Raw genomic sequence first — 25552 nt, 5'->3', positions numbered from 1 at the left:
CGATACTGCTGAGCCCGCCTTTCGGCGGATTATTAGCAGCTGCGCGTTAGTAACAAGTGCAAACAGAGGGTAGAAAAGGGGGTAGACAAGGACATGTGCAAGAACTGGACATTCAAGTGAACTTTTAGTGTTGTTAGTAATTATATATTTACATATATACAAGGACGGGGGGCAGCTCAATGCAGCGAAGCCCGTCCCAGCGCAGTTTTGAACTGGGAGAGGGACTCCGCCTCCGCCACACTAGGCTCAAGTTCATTCCACTCTTGGATGGTACGAGGGAAGAACGAGAGCCTCAGTAGTTGGTCTTACACGCGATGGTCTGCAGCTTGAGAGCATGGTTCGTGCGGCGGGAGCATCGGGCTGCTGGGACGAGACTAGAGGTGTGGGGGACAGAGATGGTGTTGTGAAGGATTTTAAACATGGTGGTCAGCCTGGCTGTTTTGCGGCGATGGGAAAGTGGCTGCCATCCCAGATCAGTAAGCATAGCTGTTACAGAGGCCGTGCGTTTGTAGTTGTTGTACACATACCTGGCAGCTCTACGTTGCACAGCCTCCACCCTACTCACCTGTTCGGCAGTGTGAGGGTCCCATACCCCAACCTTGTTATTATGTAGATACCTTAAGTGTTACTTGATGTAATGTAATGGTACACATACAAATCAGAATCTAATTTATAAACCCAGCCTATTCAATGGTAAGACAGTTAAAAAATGCAACATATGTAACTTAGATATACATGTAAAGAGACATTGCAAGATGAAACTTATGCAAATGAAGACCTGATTTGCATAATTAATTAACCTTCAACTAATTGTATAAAACAGCACATTTACACTTGTCACGGTGAGAATCCAAATGTCTAACCTTTGATAACGATTCTGTTTTTCTGGATTTTTTTCCTGTTCTCTAGGCTGCAGGACTACAGGATCCGACGACCCACGTGACTGTATCTCGTGCCAGAATGTGAAAATAGCCTACCCGTTCATCGCTGGCTCCGTTGGTGACTTCGAGTGTGTGGCAGCCTGTCCAGTAACCATGGCCATCGCCTCAGGAACAAGCAACTGCCAATGTAAGTTGGGATTTTTTAAATACCGCCTTAAATACAGAAAATGGACAACCTTACACCGCCAACCCTTATAACTTGGATGTTTACTTTTGTCATCAACTAATCATCAAGAAACAACTTCGGTTTTCTTTTGATTTGTGCTTTATTACTACGTTTGAGTTTGAGATTACAACTAATACAAATGTTTAAGCCTACACTTTACATTCACCTTTGTTCTTACCCCATATCTAGGTAAAAAGAGGATGGAAGAAACCCCTGTTGACGGCACAGTGACGTGTGTAACTGAATGTCCTCTCACTCATTTTGAAGAAGACGGCGTGTGCAAGAGTAGGCTTTATTCAGTCACACATTCTACAGACAACATTAATCTAATCGCAGAATTATTATCCTAAACTAACAACAGGTTAACGCTGTTAACTTGCACTGGTGAGGAAATTGTAGCTGTATTGAATGCAGTAGTTGCGTTTCGTCCTCATCATAGGAAATAGCAACTCTAATGTGTGTTAATTCCTTTTGTTATTCAGTGTGCAGCAGCCTGTGTTCTGACGTCAGTGCAGACGGCAGAGCTGTGTGTACGGGACCTGCCGCCGAGGAGTGCACGGTGTGTGTCTACACGGCAGCAGACGGGAGCTGTTTGGAAGGATGCAACCCTGGACAGAAAGCTGTGGCCGAATCTAGTGGCGAGTGAAGCTTACTCATGCTATCAGACAGACTTATTTTGATATTAGATGGATAAAGTCTTGAAGGCCGGGTACTAGTCTTGCTACATCATATCACCAGAAGTTAAAAGGATGTAATCCTGTAAAATCAAACATTCATTCTTGACATAAGCGAGGAGCAATATGTGTGTGTTGCATTGTATATTTCATTCATGTCTCGAGAGCTTAGATATCGGGCGGTTAGTGAGTGAATACCGGGATATGTTTAGATAGATCTCACTACCGAAGTAGCAATATATGGTTTTGTCCTGAAGCCGATGCCTTGGCATGACATGGTTTGCGTACACAAGCACGTCGAAAATGCAATTTGGAAATTTTCGTTCATTTGAAAACCATTATTGGATCATTCAGTCGTGGAGGGGTGGCTGGCCTTGTTTATGAATGAAAGATAATTTCAAATGTGTTGCGATGACGTGCAGACCGTTCGATGTGTTGATAGTCGTTCTTCTGTACTGCGATGACTTTTAATGTATCTACAATAGTTTTTGATGACACGAGTAGATTCAAACCCTATTCATGTGATAGAGGAAGAATGTAAATATCCGTACACACTTACTAAGTGGCACACACTACTTGACACTCACTGGTCAGTCACTCACCAAATCTCTATCACTCACTCAGTCACTCACTCACTCCCACACGCACTCTCACTCACCCCACTCACTGTAACACACTCGCTCACTCACTCAATGTCTTACTCAATCACTCACTCACTCACTCACTCAGTCTTACTAATTTACTACCTCGCTCACTCACTAACTTACTCACTCACTAACTCACTTATTCACTATTTTAACTTACTAACCACCATGCACAGACACATGAGATGGTGGACGGACTTGAGCATTTGCACTATGTATGTATACAAACACAGAGACGCACAATCACTAACTCACTAACTCACTGACTAGCTCGCTTACTCATTCACATACGAACAGGTACACCCCCCTCTCTCTCTCTCTCTGTCTCTCTGTGTCTCTGTCTCTCTCTCTCTCTTTCTCTCTCTCTGTCTCTCTCTCTCTCTCTCTCTCTCTGTGTCTCTCTGTCTCTCTCTCTCTCTCTCTCTCTCTCTCTCTGTGGCATTTACTCACTCACTGACTTTTTCATGGCGTTTCCGTTGTTTTCAGGCGACACGCTGACCTGCGAGCCGTGCCAGCCGGGCTACAAGTGTGTGAACGGAGACGAGGTGAGTAGTAGAGCGGGTTGTGGCTGGACAATATTATTCCGGAGATGCAGGTCATAGGTAAATTTCAAGGGCATAACGCAGGCTAAACGTATTTATTAATATTCATCATTTATACGGATGTTCTAACACGTTCCAAGTTATCTGCAGTATCTGTAACCTACCCAATTTTCAAACGTTTTAGGTGGAGGAGATCTGCCCCGCGGGGACCCAGAGCAGGGTGGACGGGACGGCGTGTGACCCATGTGCTGTTGGGGAGTTCAGCCCCGCGGACGGCTCCTCAACCTGTCAGCCGTGCCCGGCAGGACAGTTCAACACAGAGAGTGGATTATCCAGCTGCGATCCTTGCCCAGCAGGACAGTACAGTTCCAGTGGGTCCTCTGCCTGTCAGCCGTGCCCGGCAGGAAGGTTCAACACTCAGAGTGGATCAGCCAGCTGCGATCCCTGCCCGGCAGGACAGCACAGCCCCTCCGATGGGTCCACCAGCTGCCAAATATGCCCAGCAGGACAGTTCAGCCCTAGCGGTTCCTCCGGCTGTCAGCTGTGCCCGGCAGGACAGCACAGCACTCATAGTGGATCAGGCAGCTGCGATCCCTGCCCGGCAGGACAGCACAGCCCCTCCGATGGGTCCACCAGCTGCCAAGTCTGCGCGGCTGGAACATACAGCCCCAGTGGCTCCTCCGACTGTCAGGTGTGCCCGGCAGGACATCTTAGTAGTGCGGGCTCAGCGAGCTGTTACGGTAAGTATAGCAGTTAAAAATGAACGGTATCAGAACTCACATTTAGCTACAACTAGGTCTCTAGTAACTTAGTTTTTTCTCGTCTCCAGCAACGATTCGACTTGTAGGTGGCAGTTCAGCCTCCGAAGGCAGGGTCGAAGTTTTTCATAACGGACAGTGGGGGACCGTCTGTAACGATCACTTTGACCAGAACCTGGACGGCGCCAACGTGGTGTGCCGTCAGCTGGGGTTCGCAAGAGCTACAGAGGTCAAACTCACTGCAGTCTTCGGGGAGGGGTCCGACCCGATCTGGCTGGACGATGTGATTTGCTCGGGCTCCGAGACAACCATCGTTAATTGCAACCACCTTGCATGGGGCGAACACAACTGTTCGCACCATGAGGACGTCGGCGTGGTCTGCAGTTGAGGTGGTCAGTACAAATATTGGACATTTATACACTAGGATGTGCGTCGGTCAATATAGTTTCCTCCTTCACAAAGAGAAGTGTGTTATGTTGTCAATACTGCCGTTGTCTAATGAAGAACAGTGTCTGTATGATTTCGACATCTTGTTTATGTGCAGGTTTGTGCCATTTGGACAGTTACAGATTCTGAACTACATTTAGAAGTTACAGGTATTTTTCAAGAGATTAAATGATTGTAAAGTACAGGTAGATATGAACACAGCTGCCGTGTTGCATAGAAAAAATGCTAGTGAAGACAAGTTATTCAATATTTTTGTCAGAAAAAATTAATAAAACAAGATTGGCAACATAGAAAGATGTTGCCATGGCGACGGTATCCTCTGTTAATGTTTTCATTTTTTAGCCCACATGCAAGTAAGGACCTTGCATAAATCATATCAGTTGATCACCTTCTCTACCCAAATAACACAAGTTATCTAATAAATGAAAGTCTTGTTTTCACAAAAAAGGATATCGTACCATTTCCTCAAAAAGTATGTAGATGAGGCCCTCATATGCAAGATTTGTGTTGAATAGTGGCCACATTTACTAAACTTCTAAATGTTGCAAGAATAAAATCCCCATCATTTACCACCATGGATTTATAGTATCTTATCATTGATTATGCAAATTAAGTACTGATTTTCATAATTGATATCTATCGATATTCATCTATTTCTCAGTTACATATGTCATGTTTTACAGAGTCCTATAATGGAATGCAGCTAAATTATAAACTTTTCTCATTTATTATGCACATCAGATATGTATTTGAATATGAATATGTAAATCATCACTGAGGCTACATACCAAAAATTATGACGATCCGTCAGTCCCTTCTTGCGTCATTCTCTTTCAAAGTTTGAGACAAAATTAGTTCAAAACAAGTCGCTAGGGGGTCCAATTGAATTGGACATATTTTCCCAACAAAGAGCTATCCACCACTAAAAAATCATGACCATAGCATGTTCAGAATACGAGATTGAAAAGCGAAAGTTTCCCTGCAGTACCATAGAAAGTCGCTTGGGGGGCCAAAATCCAATCGTTTCAAGGTCTCACACAGACCTACCCACTTTCAAAATATGAAGACATCGAGTCATTCTTGTGTTCCCGTGGACTTTCACATTCCTGTGCAATTCCTAGAATTCTTTCAAACTGCACACAATGTATATATCAATTTGGCTCGCCCCTAAGGCGTCGCCAAAATCAAAGGAGCTATGGTGAGAAAAGACGTCATGATTCTGTTCATTGATTCCTTTGAATCTTTCTGATTGTATGTCCTCAAATTATTTGCATGGACGCTTTTCCTTTTCCAGTTCTAGTTGCCATTGTAACATGTTCGTTTGTCTGTTTCTCTCCCCAGCTGGACGATTGCTCGTTGGTGTTCACTGAAACCGCCTGGACCCCGCACACGAGCCGTACCTACTTTAATCATATTTCTTAATTTATTCCATGTCCATGGTACTTGCCCTGGTGCTGTACATGCAAAACATGTTAAACCTTGCCACTAAAGAACAGAAACTGAAAGAAAGTATGCAACTTTCACCCACAATCCTACCAAAAACTAATCAAAACAGTCGTTCTTACAAATGGAGCGAACATAGAATATGACATATCAATAGAACATCGATGATAAAACAGGAAGCTCATCGAATGTAATGCATCTTCTGTCGTCGTCCCCACTTTATGAAACAACATACGTCACAATAGAATAACCATCAGACAGAAAAAGAACACTGACGAAACTTGCATTCTCTTACGGTAAAACGGGGGTTGCCCTAACTTATGACGCGCCCTAACATGTTACGGAATTTTTACTGATCTTATTATGCATAAGTACGCCGTGTTTGTGTCCACTGACTATACTCATAAGGAAGGTAAATAAACCAAGTTCATGCACATAATTGTTATTTGCATTCAAAACATATGTGTACATATTCATTTCCTGTTTTATCGAGAATAGTATTTTGACAATAATGATGACAACGCCGAGTAGAGGGTCACTGCGTAGCTAGACGGCCCGGCACCTAAATACACGACCTGTGCCAAGCAGATGTACAACTATCATACACATAAGAAATATAACTTTATAAAACAGAAAAAATTGGGTCTTTAAGTGTTTGTTGAGAAGGAAAACGACAAAAGAAAACAACGTAAACATCGCTGCCGTCTGGCGACGTTGTTTTCCGCCATTTTTTTTGGCCGCGATGGTGGCGGACGGTGATTCAACGCACAGCTTTGTAACGCTCTAACATGTCATTGGTACCGTCAATGAAAAGGAAACTGAATAGAGAGATGGCGAAGATATTTCCCAATAAGTAGACGGAGTATTGTTGTTGTAAGCGGTGTCGTTTTCTCGTAATGATTTTGTAAGTCGGGTCGCATGCAAGACGTACGTCGGGCCGCGCGCAAAGTGCGTAGTAGCCTATTTCCCATGAAAACATGAGCTGTGATGCGCTGGATATAGCCCTTCTCATATGACATTAGAAGTGCACCCAGTCAAAATTGTCCGGTCAAAAGAAAGCTATAATATAGCAGACTTCAAGCCTTATTTACATTTCTCTAACTTCATCACCAACTTCCGAAGAGAGCAAAGTTACCAAAGCGTAATAAGTTAGGCACACTATCCGGCGTAGCACTAAATCAGAAGACTTCGTCAAAATGTCTCACAGCGTCTTCCGTATGTAACGCGGAGCGTGAAGGGCCCATGAACAGTATGAATACAATTCTTGTCCAAGTATAGTCTTTAGATGAATGTGTTCAAAAATCATTCATTTCGAGCGCTTAAAAAAAGCCATATATTAGGGCACCCCCCGTTATCCAACAAAGGTAAAAGAACATAATTACACACTCGCACTGATTGACCAAATGCAAACTTTTCTTGATCAGAGCTTTGCCCACCAGTCGGTTTCTACAACACTTGAGAACAGCGAGCTAGTTCTAAACAATGATCTCTGAATAATCTTGCAATTATTGCCAAAGTTTTTAAATCATCTCTATACAATCTTTAGAAAGTGTTCGATTATCATTCCATGATCTTCCATAATCTAAAAGGTATTTTAATGATCTCATTCCAGGGTCTTTCTATCATCTCTCAATGGCACTCCAATGATCGTTCAGAGAGCTTCCAGGTCTTTCAATGATCTTAAAATGTTCTCAATGACATAGAAATGGCCAGAAGAAAGAGGACATCAACTTTGGTGGGCATTGTGGCAACCGCAACACAATGTTGGGCCCTAAAATGTTTAGTGGGGAAGGGGGCGTGAGCAAGCAGCACAGCATACAAAAATAACAAAAGCACCGTTGGCAATGGTGGTCTAGAAATACAGGAAAGGTTACAAACTGATCATATGAATTTTTTCGTCACAACAATCTGATATTGGACCTATAATCTGATTATCTCTTTTACTAGTCAAGACCTAGCAACATACCAAAAACCATGACACCTTGTTCATCTAAAGCTGTTTGAGTTGCAACCCTTTACAAACAAACAAACAAACAAACGAACAAACTAACAAACGAACAAACAAACGCTGCAAAATCATGACGTTATTGGCAAAGGTAACCCTGAAAAGAAAAGGCCTGCAAGGCCTAGGCCCAACATTATGCGTACCATGTTCATTATAAGATGTTGTAGAAGCTCTGATGGAAACTTGTCTGTTTCGACCTCTTATAAACCGGGGCTTTACTTAATATGGTTTTCTTCTTCTGATTTATGAAGCAATTACACAACACATATCGATAATATGATATCATTTTCTTTATCTTATTACTATTTAACTAGTCGGTGGGACGGTTACTCCATGACGACAATAGTCCGATACTACGTCACCGTGTTGCCCATTCGTAGCTCTCAGGCATACCTGCTTTTCAACCATCCCTACCCTTCATGACATCATAGCCAATCACAGTCATCAGCATAGTCATTCTGACGAAATAGATAATTATGACGGTGTTAAAAGACATCATCACAACCACCGTGACGTCATAGATACCAAGGGCCATGACAACAATCATGACGTCATAGCTAAAGTTGACGATTGAGTTCGAGACAATGCGTTCCACAATCCAATGGCAAGATATAAGGAGGGAATAACAGTAAAAGTCACTTTGTTACATCAAAAACAGTGAAGCCATGTGTAGTTATCTCCATGAAAAAAAATAATGGGAGGAGAAAGGCCAAGGTTGATTTTGGGCCCCCTGGTATTTTTAACTGGAACTGCAATGTCGTATCTGTAAAAATCTTTTACAGATATAACTGAAGAAAGGAACGACAGATTTTGTTATTTGATATGCAGGTATGACATGTTATTTGATATGCAGGTAGCTTGGACAGAGATGTACACAATGAAGTGTAAATCATGCAAATTGGGACTGAATTTGCATAAGTAATGAGGAAAATCTATACTTCCATTCTAGTCATGTTGTTATAGCTTACAGCTGTTAGTTTACAATCTGGAACAAGACTTCCCCAGGTCCCAACAGCTGGTGGTCAAACCACAAAGGGGTACACTACCAAACCTGTATACTTGTTTCTATTATGTGTATATCTTCTTAAGTGTTACTTGAAATGTTGATAATGTATATCAGAATCTAATTTGCATAATTAAGGGGGCTTTTTATAAACCCACTCCGTTCAATAGTACGTAGTTAAAATTGCAACACATGTTGTAACTGAACAATAAAGGGACAGTGATAGATAAAAGTTATGCAAATAAAGATCTAATTTGCATAATCAAAGAGGGAATACTGTAATTCCATATTGGTAGATAACTGGAATGTCATAATTGTGGCATTTGGAAGTTATGTGACAGTGAACATAGTTGAATATAAACCATGCAAATGTGGGCCTAATTTACATGATATAAATTTCATGGAGATTTGAGGTGTCTGAACTCTTGTCTAATGGTTGAGAAGCTCGTAGTTTACACCTGATAAGGATTACGGAATATCTAAGATGTTTACTTTTAATGGTTTTCAGGTTTAAGTAAAATTTAAGATTAAGTTTATTTTGGTCGAAGTTCATGTACACCATCAATACATGATAACTTGCCGTAGCAGACCTCCGATGGTCCACAGAAACATTGTCAGCCAATAGCAGTTACCAGTTTGTTAGGATTTATCAGTCGATTGGTTGATAAAACAGTAATCTAATCATACACCGTAGACATACACCATGCTTACAATATGTAACTAAAAAGCAATCATCTAACAAGTGTGGAGCAATACTAGCAAACCTTAACATATGTGGATCTAGTGTCGTACGCACATTTTGATGACTACTGGACTACCGATGTTCATATTTTATTTCGTTTTATCAAATTTCCAAGATTCATTGCGTGTTGGCTTTCTCTAGTACATCATAGAATGTCTCACATTTATTCCTCTCATAGCTGAATAAACTTGCAGTTGCCACTCCAAATCGTGTGTCAGTTTCTTTCTTATTGGAACAAACTTGCTCGGTAGAAAGCTCGACATTCAAGCTAAGGTAAGCTCAAATATTAGTGTAAGCCAGTAAGGTAACAACAGTCAAACTATTATATTTTATTGTAATTCAAATATATATATATATATATCTGTTATATATGTATATATCTTAGATTGTTACCAAAACCTCGATAAACCTGTCCCTATATATAAACGGTCCCATCTGTATGAAAATGGACTAGGCCGAATTTGTTGGGTGGACCAGGGATAACTAGTTTGTACTGATTTCTAGCTTAATTGCCTTTAGGCACTTATACAGGAGCCCAACTTTCCTTATCTTTCATATAGGAACATGTTTTTTCGGCGTTCTTTTGGCTTAACGGATTTATCTTTCATTGGTAGAATATGGTTCGAAACAATAGAAAAGCAGTATTTCCGAGAAAATACAGCATGCTCACTTCATCTCCATCCACACTGAACAAACTTTTTTCATATCAACCTCTTGCAGAAATGGACCATCCCAAAGTTACGCCTACGCATACCTATTAATGGAAAATCCAGACATCAACCAGCTTAAAATGGAGATCTCTCAATTTGACCCCCCCCCCTGCAATATGTACTATCCAAGTTACCCCTCTACCATCTTAAGTACAAAAGTTATCCCCAACATTTGGCTTCCATATAACACGAACACGACCAAAATGAAATCAAGGCAAGGTCATCTGACCGAGACTGGTTTGGCACTCAAGGTTTTATTACAATTGACTGAAATTGCAGCCCTGTCTTACTCCACACGTGAAGAAAAGACTGGGTGTGACAAAGGGGTGAGACAGAACACTCTGCAGTCAGACCACACAGCTAACATCGAGATGATTTGATTGTGATATATTGAAAAGTTTAACACAATAATTGACAATTTGTACAGAAGACAATCCCGCCAAGTATTTTCTTCATGTCGACGAAGAAACATAGAATTTTGTTCAGATTATCTTTGTTTTTTTATTTTTTCAATACAAGATTTTTTGAATCTCTCTTTACTCAATTTTTTAAATGAATATAAACGGTAAGATAGAATGGCATGACTGGTTACAACGAAACACATGTGGTACCACAAAATCTAAACTCAAATCGAGAAACAGTCGTTTTATTGAAGTATCTAGCACCCATATTCCATATAAGCCATTAACAAACAATAGAATTCTATCATTTTTCAAGGAAAGTCGCTATTTACTTATCCAGTAGATAATGAATAATTTTTAAAAACTCTGTATTAAGTTTCCCAAAACTCCTCTGTTTCTAACGTAGCATGTAGTTTACCTTCCCTGTGCGCAGTATTCCATGCCAGTATATAAAAGACGGAAGGCTGACAAGTTCAAGAAAAATTTTCTATCATCGAGTCAAGCTACATTTTAAAGGTATCATTGTATCTGCATTACAACCAATCGGGGAAGTCGTAGAAACTTTTGTGAGGACAGAGTTTCAATAAAGAGGAAGTCCACATATTCCCTGCTTTGGATGAATTGGACAGCGAATTAGAAAATAAGGAAAATATTTTTATACATGTATACAGGAAACAGTCGCACAGTGGTCTCAGTACAGACTAGAGGGCAGCCTAGAGTACGATCTTTCAATAGACAGAGTATGGTAGCCTCCTTCGCAGACTTCTGGAGTTTCAACAAAGAGGAAGTCCGCATATTCACTGTTTGTGCATTGGGGTGCCTAAGACATATGCCCACAGGACTTCAGTTGCACTTTGGCATGATTAGATTAGCGATTTTCTTGCTATATTCGGACCAAACATGTGTGTTTTGGGTTCCAGCGTCATTGAATGAAAGCCAACTTGCCTGCAATCCGGTAAGGTGGTAGTTTTGGCCGGGACCAGGTGAGGGGTAACTTTGAAAAGCCCATTTTGCATTTTTATTTTAGAAGAGTGCATTCTTTTATGGGTGTTCAAATTGAGAAAATTCCATTTTCAAGTGAGGTGATGTTGAGATAGTCCATTTATTGGTAGCAGTTACGTTGGTATGGTCCATTTCTGCCAAAGGTTGATGCAAAAGAATCCACTTTGCATGGGGAAGGGGGTGGAGTGTACATGCCGTATTTGTCGCAAATGTGCTTTTTCTAGTATTTCTTATTTTAATCTATGAAAAGATAAAGAATTAATTAGTTTTACTCTAAAGAACACCGAAAAACGATATTCCAAAGGAAGGAATAGCTGTTTGGGGATCCTGTACAAATAAAAAATAACATTGAAATAGGTACATACGTGTTCGAGTAACCTATTATCCAGCATCGAAATTCAGTACACATGTAGTGTTTTAGTCCATTTTCAAACAATTGGGCCATCTATGGGGAGACGTTTATAACGTATTCACTAACAGATGTTGTTTTCCTTACAGTGACATTTGAGGAAAGGATATTATTACCTGGGGACATGCATGTGCTAACTTTGCTAGAATGTCCGTCCTTCTACCTGGCTAGTTTGTGGTAATAAGAAAGAAACTGACACGCGGTTTGGAACGGCAACGGCAAGTTTATTCAGCTATGAGAGGAATAAATTTTCACTTTCTACAATATACTATAGAAAAGAAGCACGAATAGAATGTGCAACTTTAATAAAACGAAATAAAATTAAATATGCGTATCGTTTTGGTCCAGTCGTCAATAACTGCATATGTGTTAAGGTTTACCGACTCCATAACTGCTAGTATTACATTTGTGTTGTATATATATATATATATATATATACATATACATATATATATATTTATATAAGTATTGGCTGTATATGATCTACTACATAGTTTATGTCAACATGTTGTTTATACGCAGGTTCTCATTTAAATGTACCCATTTTGTAATCTCCGTTACCGTTAGAAGTAAGACGTTCCTGACATTAAGATATGCTACATATAAGGTACCAAACTGCCGTTTTTAAAAGCTAGAAAAGTTTTAAGTCTTCATAAAAACTACAGTTTGACATCTTATATGTGGCATATCCTAATGCCAGGAACGTCTTATTTCAATCGGTAACGGAGATTACAAAATGTGTACATTTAAATGAGAACGAGCGTATAGTGCTTTTATGGTCATATCGAGACGACCTATTGAGATGAGGATGGGCTGTTTTATTAACCCATCGACTGATAAATGTTGACAAAGTGGTGACTACTAATATTGATGATATTGCATTCGACATTGGAATATGTTTTATGCCAAGTTATCATGGCTTGTACGTGGACTTCGACGACACTATATAATTAACTGAGACAAAAAAAATCAAAAGTAAATATCCGTATTCCTTATCAGGTGTAAACTACGAGCTTCTCGACCATCAAACCACTTATGTTTGGGCTGCTTTGATGTAACAAAGCGTTTTGTCATCATGTTGGAGAACTGGCTTTGGTCAAACAAGAAGTCGGCACTATGACGTTCGGAAGGCTACGATGAAGGTTACGGCTATCAATGACGTCATGGAAGCTATGGTGCTGGTTACGATTAGCTATAACGTCAGGATTGGTACGATGATGGCTTTGGTTATCTATGATGTCAGAGTAGCTATGGTGATGCTATGACGTCACGGTGGGAGGAACGGTTGAAAAGCAGGTATGCCTGAGAGCTACAAATGGGCAACACGGTGACGTAGTGTCGGACAACTGTCGTCATGGAGTAACCGTGCCGCCGACTAGTTATCAATATCAAGATTATATAGTAAAATAATGATAACATCAAGATATTATGATGTTATCGACAAATGTGTAATTGTTTCGTAAATTAGAAGAAGACAAAAATGAGCCCCGGTTTAAAGTTATTGAACTTTCCGCCAGGGCTTCAACGAAAATGTATGATTAACATTCTAAGCACAATGCGGGCCTTCAACTAAACTTTCTTTTTATGTTTACCTTCGCCAAAAAATTATATTTTTTCGGTAGCTTTTGTGTGTTTTTATCGGTGTCTATGGTTGAACAGCGTAACTCAAGTAGCTTTTGAAGGATTATTATAACATTTGCTATGTGAATTAGGTCTTGACCAATATAAGAATATTTCATTCCGTGTCCCTTTGCAGCGTTTTTTTTTGCTGAGAAATCTATCCTGTTTATAATCTTTCCTGTTCTCCTGCACATCCAATAACAGTGTTTTTTTTTAACGCATTTCATGCTTACAGCCCATTTGATATTTCAGTGCCCAACATTGTGTTGCAGTTGCCGTTATGCCCACCGAAGTTAATGTCCACTTTCTTCCGGTCACGGTCTGTTTCACTGAGAAAGATAATTGAGGGATCATTAGAAGACACTTGAAAACAGGAAGACTTGGAAAAAGATTATGGAAAATAATCAAAAGACCCTGTAGATGCTTTTGTTGGGTTTGCGTAGATTGTGATTGGTAGATAAAGTGGGGACAGAAGAAATGGAGCATTAAATTCGATGAGCTTATAACTTTATGTATTATAGTACATTTGATCATACTTCACCATATTTATTCCATTTCTAAGTAACGACTGTTGTGATGAGTTTTAGCTGGGACATGTGTGTTTACATAAGTGACATGCTATCTTCAGTATTTTTTTCTTCATGCTTACGTTAAACATGTTTGGGATGTAGTAGACCAGAAATAACAACCTGGAAATGGAATGAATTATGAAACATGAATTTCGAAAGGAAGTGGGGTCGACTCGTGCTTGAGGTCCTCACGTTTTCAGTGAACTCCAACCGAGGCAGTCTTCAGCCTGGAAGGAGAAACAGAAACATAGAAATGATACCATGACAATGGGGAATCGAAAAGACAAAGCATCGATGTCCATATCAATGTAGTCATTCAATCATTCAGATATATCTGAATAAATCAAGCATGCATCCTGACTTTCGGTCAAAAAATAAGTCATGTTCTTTCTTTTTTTTTCTAACAAAAGGAGAAGCCAGCTGAGATACTTTGCTACATTAATGTTCTCTGCAATAAGCTGCCAATAAGTGTTTATTAATATTTTACAGATTTCCAATATCTTATTTCGGAACACCAATCCTGATCTGTCACTCAAATTCATCATTGCTTTACAAATAGTCCGGGCGATTGGTGCAAAATTGCTCATATTCTGGTTAAGTTTTAACTGCATTAATGTTATGGCAGTGAGAAAAGGTGGAATACGGCATGCTGAAGATACATTTGATCTCCTCTCCGCTGACCATGCCCTACCATTTCTTGGGCGCTCCAGAAGAACCAACTCATTCTGTGAACATTGCTTGCTACATTTAAGCTCATATATAAGGTTACAGAATCAGGCCTTACCGCATTGTGGTAGGTCACAGAACTCCCATCTCGACCAAGGATTCACGGTGTAGCACCAAACTCCATCAGAGCCGTCAGGATTCCGGCAGTAGTTCCCCTCCAGTCCGGATGTTGGAAAACGATCGGGTGTGTTGTCGTGACTTTGGGGATGCTGACTGTTCCAGCTTTGGCACGGAGTTCCCGTTTGCGTCTCAGAGACCAATCCTCGGTAGGATACCCCATTTCCTTGCTGGCAGGCTGGTGTTGAATTTTATAAAGAGAGGTATTAATAAATGCTGTTTTGAATCTCAAGCGTGGCATAACCAAGTTTAATAGGGCTAGGCGGAAGTACTCAATGTACGTTTTGTTGCAGCTACTTGGGAGCATCTCATTTCAGTCTGTAAATAACATTGGTTTTGATACCTAGGTGATAAAAGCTGCTCGATGTAAGGGGTTTTATTTCCTGCTAGATTGTGTTCCAACTGGTGGCGGAAATCAAAGGCCAGATACTTATCTCATCATCATCATCATCAGTCGACGAGCTTTTGCTACGACGGGGTTATACCGACCCTTACGGGGTGATATACCCTTTCGTTGGCTGATACTTATCTATGTGGGTCGGTTTTCATGCATGCTTTGAACAAAAGGTTGCCACCATTATCTATGAAGGAAGAGAAGCATGTTGTCCTTAATGAACCCCTATGTCAACTTCATTTTGTCATTCAGCTCAATCAAATTGTATCAGCAAAATCATAAATAATAAGTAAAAAGAAACAAGTTAATGAATACATACATGAATACAGCTGTTTTGTAACGCCAACTAAGTCATCTCTTTTTTAGCCTACACCACATTTAACGGGACCAGATGTCAGTGGAAGTATCCTAGAAAGTACTGAGTGGTTTGTTATCAAATTTCTCCATATGCACTTTGGCGATACCGATGATCCCATAGCAAAACCACGTGTTTGTTGGAAAACTGTACTTTATAAGTGAAGTATGTTCACCCTAGGCAAAGGTCTGACTGTTCACCTATTGTGTCGTCGGCCTCCAAGGCTTCCCGAGCCACTGAGACTGCTTCTTTAGGGGGTGTGGCAGTAGACGCGAACACACATCATATGAAGCTATGATTTTTTTAATATTTTCATCAGTTTTTAAACGATAGTTTTTTATTCCTTGAGTAACTGTTACCTTACGTATCCTTATACCTGGATGTCTGGTAAGTTTCATCGAAATGTTTTCAGTCATGCCAACAAAATAGCAAAATGCGTTATGACAGACCGTACAGTGACAGGAGCACATCGACTGTACGGAGGCCTCTAACATCTGGCAAGGGACCAATAGATGCAGATGAATGTTGATTAGGGAAATGTTCGCATTTCTGGTGAACAAATATAATGTTCATGCTCGGGTTCTAAACCGTTACATTTGTCTAGTCTCCAACCAGACCAAATAGATTGCAAAGACCGTATCCAACTGGAAGAAGGAGCTTGTAATGCAAAACGTAAGTACTGCCAGTTTGATACGGTCTTGATGCAACCTATAGATCTGCTTGGAGATTAACATTTGTCGTCGAAAATTGGCGTACAATAGCGATAAAAAGTAAAATTTGGCATCCCACTCTTCTGACAGTATTCGACGCACACCCGTCGATATCTGATGTCAACAAGAAAAAAGAGTCGCGATCTAATCGACAAACACTTATGATATTGTTGACCATTTCGTTACAAGATAAGACTTTGTCTATCGCTGACATTTAAATTGTCCACTCACGGTAGCAACCCGTTGCGGCTGCGTTAAGAGCGGTTCCGATGGCGCAGCTCTTGCAGCCGGTAGACCCGTCCGTGTCGCTGTACTGCCCAAATATACGGCAGGACGTGCAAGTTATGGAACCGCTCTGGCTGTTGTACGTTCCTGCCGAGCAGAGTTGGCAGCTGGTGGAACCTTCAGATGGGCTGTACTGTCCTGCTGTGCAAGGATCGCAGCTGCCTGATCCACTCTGAGTGTTGTGCTGTCCTGCCGGGCACAGCTGACAGCCGGAGGAACCACTGGAACTGTACTGTCCTGCCGGGCAATCCTGGCAGCTGATGGAACCTTCAGATGAACTGTACTGTCCTGCTGTGCAGGGATCGCAGCTGCCTGATCCACTCTGAGTGCTGTAATGTCCTGCCGGGCACGGCTGACAGGCGGATGAATCACTGGAAACGTATTTTCCTGCCGGGCAATCTTGGCAGCTGGTGGAACCTTCAGATTGACTGTACTGTCCTGCTGGACAGGGATCGCAGCTGGATGCTTCAGGCTGTGCGCTGAACTGTCCTGCCGGACACGGCTGACAGACGGAGGCACCGCTGGAGCTGAACTCTCCTACGGCGCACGGATCGCACGCCGTCCCGTCCGCTCTGCTGTGGGTCCCCGCCGGGCACAGCTCTTCTACCTAATCGGTATAGATTTGGGTAAGTTACAGCCCGTAAGGATGATGATGATCATTCAAGAAAATGTTTAGCCTATGATAAACCAGCAAAAATGACATCTGAACTTTACATTTACAGTTTTGCCCAGCCACCACCCGTCATACTACTCACCTCGTCTCCGTTCACACACTTGTAGCCCGGCCGGCACGGCTCGCAGGTCAGCGTGTCGCTTGCACTGGGCGTGTTGCCTGAAAGAGGCGGAAACACCATGTGTGAGTGAGTGAGTGAGTGAGTGAGTGAGTGAGTGAGTGAGTGAGTGAGTGAGTGAGAGAGTGAGTGAGTGAGTGAGAGAGTGAGTGAGTGAGTGAGTGAGTGAGTGAGTGAGTGAGTGAGAGAGTGAGTGAGTGAGTGAGTGAGTGAGTGAGTGAGTGAGTGAGTGAGTGAATGAGTTAAGTGAGTCATTAAGGATCCATCCACAGCTTCTCGAGTTATGTTGGCGACAGACCAATACACACACAGACATACACACACAATTAAATACACACACTCACACACACACGCGCGCGCGCGCGCCAAACGACACCGAAACATGACCTCCTTGGCCTTATATCAGCAAATAATTATCATTGTTAATCGTTAAGATATGTAAACACAACACATACCTATCTGACAGATGAACATACTGCCTCCGGAGCAATCGTTGTCATTCCAGAGGCCCGTCAGACCTAATTCGGCGCAGTCTTCGCCGCTAGCATCGTTTGGCTCATCGGGGCCCCAGTTGCTGTAGCCAGATGACGCAAGGGTTTGGCCGTCAGCAAACTCCCACTGACCTTCGTTGTTGGCGTCAGTCAAACCAATCCAGTGTCCTCCGCCTTGTCCCAGATCACGGATGAAAGTGTTGATATCGCTGTCCTTCGGCATGGCCAACATCCCTCCGTCCGCGACACACGTCTGTTGAGCCTCGTTGTACGTCTTAGACTCAGCAAACGCCTTGTAGCACACTCCGTTATGAAGGACGTAGCCTGCTATTGCACACTCTGTATAAAAGGGAGACAAGGGTAGATGGCTTGCAAAATGTCCTGACAGGATCACTTTGCTTATGTTTTCGGAAACTTTTTATAGAGCTTTTTCATGATATTTACAGTATTTACAGTCACACTAGGTAACAGTTACTCAAAGAACTGGATAAAATGTGGAAATGGTCAGACGTTTCAGAAAGCATCCACAATGGGTGGCGAAAATCAAAGGCCAGATACTGATCTATGTGGGTTGGTTTCCTGTACATATATACTTAGAACTGAAGGTTGCCAGCCTTATCTATGATGGTTTTGGAGTCAAGGAAGGGAAGCCTGTTGTCATAACTGGACTCCTTGTCAACTTGATGTTGTCATCTACCTGGTTTATATGGCCAAGTAATTCATATGCTACTCTCCTTTTTAGCCTACATAAAAAATTTAGCGGGACCAGATGGCCGGAGAAGTGTCCTTGAAAGTACTGAGAGGTTTGTTATCAAATTTCTCCATATACACTTTACTAAAATGGGCGATACCGGTGATCCCATATAATAGCACAACCATGCGGTTGCTGGAAACTGTAGTTGATAAGTGAAGTATGGCAATTTAGCTAGTGTGTGCCACGGTGAGTGAATGAGTGAGTGAGTGAGTGAGTGAGTGAGTGAGTGAGTGAGTGAGTGAGTGAGTGAGTGAGTGAGTTAAGTGAGTCATTAAGGATCCATTCACAGCTTCTCGAGTTATGTTGGCGACAGACCAATACACACACAGACATACACACACAATTAAATACAAACACTCACACACACACACAAACGCGCGTGCGCGCCAAACGACACCGAAACATGACATCCTTGGCCTTATATCAGCAAAAAATTATCATTGTTAAACGTTAAGATATGTAAACACAACACATACCTAGCTGACAGATGAACATACTGCTTCCGGAGCAATCGTTGTCATTCCAGAGGCCCGTCAGACCTAATTCGGCGCAGTCTTCGCCGCTAGCATCGTTCGGCTCACCGGGGCCCCAGTTGCTGTAGCCAGATGACGCAAGGGTTTGGCCGTCAGCAAACTCCCACTGACCTTCGTTGTTGGCGTCAGTCAAACCAATCCAGTGTCCTCCGCCTTGTCCCAGATCACGGATGAAAGTGTTGATATCGCTGTCTTTCGGCATGGCCAACATCCCTCCGTCCGCGACACACGTCTGTTGAGCCTCGTCGTACGTCTTAGACTCAGCAAACGCCTTGTAGCACACTCCGTTATGAAGGACGTAGCCTGCTATTGCACACTCTGTATAAAAAGGAGACAAGGGTAGATGGCTTGCAAAATGTCCTGAAAGGATCACTTTGTTTATGTTTTCGGAAACTTTTTATAGAGCCTTTTCATAATATTTACAATATTTACAGTCACACTGGGTAACAGTTACTCAAAGAACTGGATAAAATGTGGAAATGGTCAGAAGTTTCAGAAATCATCCACAATGGGTGGCGAAAATCAATGAAACATGTTTGTCAGAAACTATCATAGATACATAAAAAGACAGCTTCCATCGCCTTTTGAGAAGTGCAGGAGAAAGAATAAGCACATCGCCCTGTCTTCAAGTTACGACAACACGTTTGGCACCAGCATTGCTACACAAATCCACTGAATGGTCCAGGCACGTATTCTAAACTAATGAAAATTGCTTAATTGGATTTCATGACATATTTGCGATCGCCTGCCATTTTATGTAAGTCTGCGTTTCAAGCATTGCGAAATAGACATGTGTCATTGCTGATTTAGTCATCATCATCATCATCTATCGGCCATCGGTCGGGACTAAATAAGTACATACATCACTCCATATTGCCCTGTCCAACATCATTTGTCCTAAGTGTTCATATGCTGATTTAGTAATGCACACTAGTGGGGTCTAAACACCGTTCGGTGATTAAGTATGGAGCCATGTTTGAAGTAGATACTGCAGCACACACACGGCTCCGTGCCGGTAGTAGGCCGGGTAAAGGATGAATTTTGCAGGAATTAGAGCCTTTCCCCTTCTCGTGATATGATTTAGCAAACAGGTACCCAGTCCTGATGACTTGTGTTATCAGTCTGCTCCGAAAATAAGTCGCTCTCTCATCATTAGTAATTTCTACTCACCACTAGTTGTAGATTTGGCTACGGCCTTCTGCCCAGGGTTGCATCCTTCCAAACAGCTCCCGTTTGCTGCCGTGTAGACACACACCGTGCACTCGTTCGCGGCAGGCCCCGTACACACCGCCCTGCCCTCTCCACTTACGTCAGAGCACAGGCTACCGCACCCTGGCAAACAAACAGGTTTTACCACAAATCATAAGTGATGTGATGGAGATGATACGTGCAATATGAATGCAAATTCATTTCAGAACAGCTACAATTTCCTCCCTTTTCAACTGAATGGCATTGACATACAGTAAGTTTAGAATAGTTAATAAAGTTAATATGAGAATGCGTGAATATTGTCTGTAGAATGTAAGGCTGAATAACGCCTACTTTTGCACACGCCGTCATCGTCAAAGTGGGTGAGAGGGCATTCAGTTACACACGTCACTGTGCCGTCAGCAGGGGTTTCTTCCATCCTCTTTATACCTAGATGTGCACCATGGACAAAGGTGAGGGTAGGCAGGTGCATTAGCTCCAACATAGCAGAAAAGCATGAATGACAACAGACATCGTTTCTTGATGATCAGATTGGTGAACGACAACATTCATATTATAGCAGTTAGTGATTCATTGTCAATTTTTTAAAATTCCAGGTGGCCTTTCAAAAGTCCCAACTTACATTGGCAGTTGCTTGTTCCAGAGGCGATGGCCATGTTTACTGGACAGGCTGCCACACACTCGAAGTCACCAACGGAGCCAGCGATGTACGGGTAGGCGATTCTCACATTCTGGCACGAGATACAGTCACGTGGGTCGTCGGATCCTGTAGTCCTGCAGCCTAGAGAACAGGAAAAAAATCCAGAAAAACAGAATCGTTATCAAAGGTTTGACATTTGGTTTCTTACCGTGACAAGTAACAATGTGTAGCTTATATATACTTTGCTGAAGGTTTTATGTCCTGAAACACCCCCCCCCCCCCACCGCACACACACACAAAACACGTCAGTTTTAACTGGGGTCGTTCTTACCGCTGCATTCAACATGGCAGACTTGGACACATCTGTCGCCTTCCTGGACAGTTCCCTCGCGGCAGACGACGTTCAGGTCATCAGGTTTAAATATCTGAGACACTCCCATCAGCTTCACGGCGTGCTCGCCGCTGCCGAACGCGTAGTAGTGCAGAGACAGGACCTCAGGAAACTGGTAGTCCAGCCAGACGTGCCCGCGGTCCTAACGGACGTATTGTTATTGAACTTCTGAATATCAACATCTGAGAGCAACACAGGCCAACCTGTACAAAACATACGCTTGTGCATATTTTCTATGAAAAGGTTTTGACCTTCGATTGGATGATTTTTCAATAAATGGTTTTATTTCGTGTTTTCTGGGAAATATCCTAAGGTTAACTCTTTACCTCGTTGTCCGGTGTTTTTCCAAATTGTACTGTTGTTAAGGATGCTATGAGGTTCTCTGTGACGCAGACAAAGTAGGACTGGTACAGCGTGTCCGAACCCAGGCCTTGGGCTCCCTTGTCAAGTTGTGTAACTGCTAGCCGCAAAGCCTGCACATGGATCGATTTGAACACATTATACAAAAGCCTTGATCGGAACACGTCGTGACTCGTTTCTGTACCAATGAAGGCATGAAAAGCATGTTCAGATGTGGGACAATGTTTGTATTGCGCAATCCTACAACAATTTAGCCTGGAGTCCAAACCTATTATAGCTCCCGAGTCTCTCTCCGCGGAGAGAGACTCGGGAGCTATAATAGGTTTGGATTCCAGGCTAACCACAATTCTGGTAGTGAAGTGTCATAACTTGACACACAGCCGGTGAACCTGTTGAGGCCATTCATATGAAAGTAGAATCTGTAGAATGAGATAAAAGAAACAAAAGTCTGTTTAGAACCTTATACATGGCCACGCCGCTGGTTGAGATTTCCACAGTGACCCAGGTCTGATGGTCTTTGGGAACGCCGGCAAACACCAGGAAGATGTCCCCCTCGGACGCTGCCGTGAAGTGGATGCACTTTCCGCCGTCGGTTGGGTCAATGCGGTGGGAGTTGGACCACTGTAGGTTACAGGGCATCTGTCCTCCTGTAGAACTAAAATAAACATTCAGTTGAGATGATCACTGAACTACAGATTAGCAATGTAATTGTACGCATGTTAATCATTTTGTATCGAATTGTTTGTTGTTTGCATGTATAGCTGTAGAAGACCTTACGAAAGTCGCTGTACTTTTGTTGTGTCAATAAAGATTGTATATCGTGTCACGTAACATGACGGCTATAATGACCTGCCTACCTCTGCTGGTGACTCAGATGTTCCAGTAGTGACTTGTACTCCGCCCTGCCCACATCCATGTCGATGATCCAGGGGGGCAGATCCAAAATGGCCGCTGCTGACGCGTCAAAGTCCTCCTGGGTCACGGTAAACATGCCCGTGTCCTCGTCGTACGTCATGACTAGACCCCCGACACTGACCTGGGTGTGGGAAACAGCGGTACATTATTGGAGAACGAGAAGCCATTGGGCCGATTTTACAGACATAAATGTTGCAGCTACATGCTTGGTGCACAGGCGTCCATAAAAACGATTCTACCTTATGTTGAGTGACGTCACCACTGTTGCCATTTCGGTGTCCGTCGAACTGTCTCGGGGCACGGCCCTCCCGGATGGTCAGCCACTTGTTGGTCCTGGACATGAACCTCACGAGAAGAGCGGCGCTGGCGGTTAGAAAGCGCGCAATGTTGTACGGCATTTCGAAGACAACTTTGAACTCCTGTCCGCTGATCATCTCCTGCCAGCTGGGCGCTCCGTTGATAGAATCGTCGAGAAGGACCAACTCGGCAGTCTCACATCCGGGCTGTCCGGCCGGGATTTGGAAGTCGGAACTGCGTAGAGGACCCTTGGATAAGAAGACGTGACTTAGTAAACTGATAATCTTCATAAGACAATTAACGCAAGTTATTATCTTTAATTTATCTCGGTTTCACATGCATGATTTTATTCAGATTAATCAAGAGTGACATGAGCTACACTACATCGTATTTTTTGCCCTACCTCCTCTAGGTACACTGCAATAGCACGCTTGAGTGCCAGCCTTCTCTCGGTGATTGACTGTTCGATATCCAGTTTCTCTTCGAAGTCGCAGTACCGGATCTCTGATTTGGTGGTGTTGCCGTCAGCCACGTCTTCAACGTAATACCTGCGACCTTTTTCGTCTTTAGTCAGGGTTTTCCTGTGTGAATAAACATCATATGCTTCGATATTCAGAATAAACCGTTTCGAAAAACAATATAATCTACTCTTAAGTTTAGTGGGCGACTAATAGCAAGTAAGAGTGGACGTTCTTTGGATCAAAGATTGGAAGTTGAAGAGTGACCATAGTTGTATGTACGATTCACACAAGTATCATCAAGAGTGTACCCATCGGACTTTCTTCATGTAGGGAATAGTTTTTAAACACAATGTTATGACCATTCTGTCAAATTGATTTCTTTTAATCCGATGTCGGCAAAAGAGCACACCTTCCAAAGCAGCCGAAGTCCACGACTCCATGCGGGAAAAATGAGTCATAATTCATATCCAACAGGTCAGCGATAGAGAGCAGGCTGAACTCGAATGGTTTGGGATACTCGTCAATAGATTCCAGCCAGTCTTTCAGAGAACTGCCGAATGATACTGTGTAGAACTCCGTGATGGCAGCGGCGATCTGTTGGTCTCCCCCGTGCACCTCCAGGACTTCATTGCTGAACTGATATTCAGATCTGTGGTAAAGATGTAAGGACCAATGATTAACAAAGCCACAATTTATTGACTTCGCCAAGAAGTCTATGTTTTGATGCTTGTCTGTGTGTCTGTTAGTGAACAGAATAAGTCGAGAACGCCTGGATGGATTGTTGTCGTATTTGGTGTGTTGATGTGTATGTGGGAAATCTCAAGATGATTAGATTTTGGGCGAAGTACTTTGCATAATTAACGAGAAAAGTGTAAAAATGTGTTATATTGTATGCTTGAGTATAAGTTCTGGCTGGGACGTGTGGCGGTGTTGTTTCGAGGGGTCAAGGATAAGTGGTAGGGGTCGTAGGGGTGGTAGTTGTCATGTGGGAGGCAGGAAACTTAATAGTTGCTGAGACAAATTGGCTTGTCACTCAAGGCAGTGGTATGAGAAAGGTAGCAGCATAGCAGAAAGTGGTCTTGAATTTGGTGGAAGCAGACCAAAATTGGATATACACTGCCTTACGGAAGAACAATCAGTAGTCGTGTGTCACAGCATGGGGATAGGACGGTGTTCAGGGTAGGTGAGTTAACCATGTTATATAGGGAAGGAAGAGGTGATTTATTAGTATACGTCATACTGTATGGTGTACATGTAGTATCGATACGTATTGCTGAAGAAGTATTTGATGAAGGGTGGATGTAATATAAATAGATATCAACTATGCAAATGAAGACCTCATTTGCATAATTAATGAGAAAATACTATAACTCAAGGTGGGCTTAATGGATGGTCATGATTTTTGGTATGTAGATAGCTTACGTGATGCTTTGTATGATTGGATGATGATTATGCAAATCAGATTCTTATTTGCATAATTAATGAGGTAATTTTAAAAACCCGCTGTGTTCCATGATATGACTATTCAAATATGTGACATTTGTAACCGAGGAAGATAGGAATGTTGATAGATAGAAAATATGCAAATGTAGGCCTAATTTGCATAATTAATGAGAAACTACTTTAATTCCATACTAGTAAATGACGGACGGCAATTTCATACTTGTGGCATTTGGAAGTTGTGTGAATGTGGACACCATTGAATCAATTATGCTAATAAGGACCTCATTAGCATAATTGATAAATGTTAGCAAACATTCTTTGTTAAGCTCATACTTTGGACAACTTATGTTACTTGGGTGAAGACGATCAACTGGTATGATTTATAATTGATGAGAAACACTCCTAATACGTTAGTCATATTTAGGTTAAAGTCATTTGGCGAAGGTATGAGGTCGTACAACTCTTGTTACTTATCAGTCATTTCATTTGTTTTAACTTGTTATTTTCATGTAGCTTATCAGTTAAATGGGTTAAACTCCTTTGTGGTTCTTTTCTTACCTGGTCGTAACGCGGTTTTTTACTTGTGCTGTGTCCTTTTGAAACA

The 25552-nt window shown here is 42.2% G+C and overlaps 3 protein-coding genes across 4 annotated transcripts in view; 2 read left to right on the top strand and 1 right to left on the bottom strand.

The window, feature by feature from the left end:
• Positions 1 to 1753, top strand: part of LOC136448643 (uncharacterized) — a 38353-nt gene extending 36600 nt beyond the window's left edge. The window contains exons 17-19 of the mRNA XM_066448281.1: positions 910 to 1068; positions 1297 to 1392; positions 1590 to 1753. Of these exons, the coding sequence (XP_066304378.1) occupies positions 910 to 1068; positions 1297 to 1392; positions 1590 to 1753 (419 nt within the window). The remainder of the gene's footprint in view (positions 1 to 909; positions 1069 to 1296; positions 1393 to 1589) is intronic.
• A 1123-nt stretch (positions 1754 to 2876) lies between these two features.
• On the top strand, positions 2877 to 9573 carry LOC136449136 (macrophage scavenger receptor types I and II-like). The gene is made up of 4 exons (XM_066448989.1): positions 2877 to 2970; positions 3152 to 3707; positions 3797 to 4117; positions 5514 to 9573. The coding sequence occupies exons 1-3, from the start codon at positions 2890 to 2892 to the stop codon at positions 4111 to 4113; spliced, it is 954 nt and encodes a 317-aa protein (XP_066305086.1). The 5' UTR covers positions 2877 to 2889; the 3' UTR covers positions 4114 to 4117; positions 5514 to 9573.
• Positions 9574 to 12090: 2517 nt separating this feature from the next.
• Positions 12091 to 25552, bottom strand: part of LOC136448403 (uncharacterized) — a 37736-nt gene continuing 24274 nt past the window's right edge. Inside the window, exons 9-24 of one of the 2 annotated variants that reach the window (XM_066447858.1) lie at positions 23915 to 24154; positions 23448 to 23625; positions 22987 to 23292; positions 22690 to 22868; positions 22292 to 22487; positions 21799 to 21945; positions 21413 to 21614; positions 21064 to 21222; positions 20775 to 20870; positions 20403 to 20564; positions 19176 to 19550; positions 17910 to 18284; positions 17419 to 17495; positions 16610 to 17270; positions 14861 to 15097; positions 12091 to 14303 (exon numbers count right to left, since the gene is read on the bottom strand). In XM_066447858.1, coding sequence (XP_066303955.1) covers positions 14299 to 14303; positions 14861 to 15097; positions 16610 to 17270; positions 17419 to 17495; positions 17910 to 18284; positions 19176 to 19550; positions 20403 to 20564; positions 20775 to 20870; positions 21064 to 21222; positions 21413 to 21614; positions 21799 to 21945; positions 22292 to 22487; positions 22690 to 22868; positions 22987 to 23292; positions 23448 to 23625; positions 23915 to 24154 — 3595 coding nt within the window. In that variant the 3' untranslated portion in view covers positions 12091 to 14298. The remainder of the gene's footprint in view (positions 14304 to 14860; positions 15098 to 16609; positions 17271 to 17418; positions 17496 to 17909; positions 18285 to 19175; positions 19551 to 20402; positions 20565 to 20774; positions 20871 to 21063; positions 21223 to 21412; positions 21615 to 21798; positions 21946 to 22291; positions 22488 to 22689; positions 22869 to 22986; positions 23293 to 23447; positions 23626 to 23914; positions 24155 to 25552) is intronic. The other variant, XM_066447859.1, reaches the window with a different exon arrangement.

This window comes from Branchiostoma lanceolatum, chromosome 14, assembly GCF_035083965.1.
Source record: "Branchiostoma lanceolatum isolate klBraLanc5 chromosome 14, klBraLanc5.hap2, whole genome shotgun sequence".
Lineage (NCBI taxonomy): Eukaryota > Metazoa > Chordata > Leptocardii > Amphioxiformes > Branchiostomatidae > Branchiostoma > Branchiostoma lanceolatum.
This window is presented reverse-complemented; position numbering and strand designations above follow the sequence as displayed.

Coding starts and splice junctions, on each gene's coding strand:
- LOC136449136 (XM_066448989.1), top strand. CDS start 2,890: ATGGCGTTTCCGTTGTTTTCAGGCGACACGCTGACCTGCGAGCCGTGC. Junction 2,971..3,151: donor AGTGTGTGAACGGAGACGAG/GTGAGTAGTAGA, acceptor CAAACGTTTTAG/GTGGAGGAGATCTGCCCCGC. Junction 3,708..3,796: donor GGGCTCAGCGAGCTGTTACG/GTAAGTATAGCA, acceptor TCTCGTCTCCAG/CAACGATTCGACTTGTAGGT.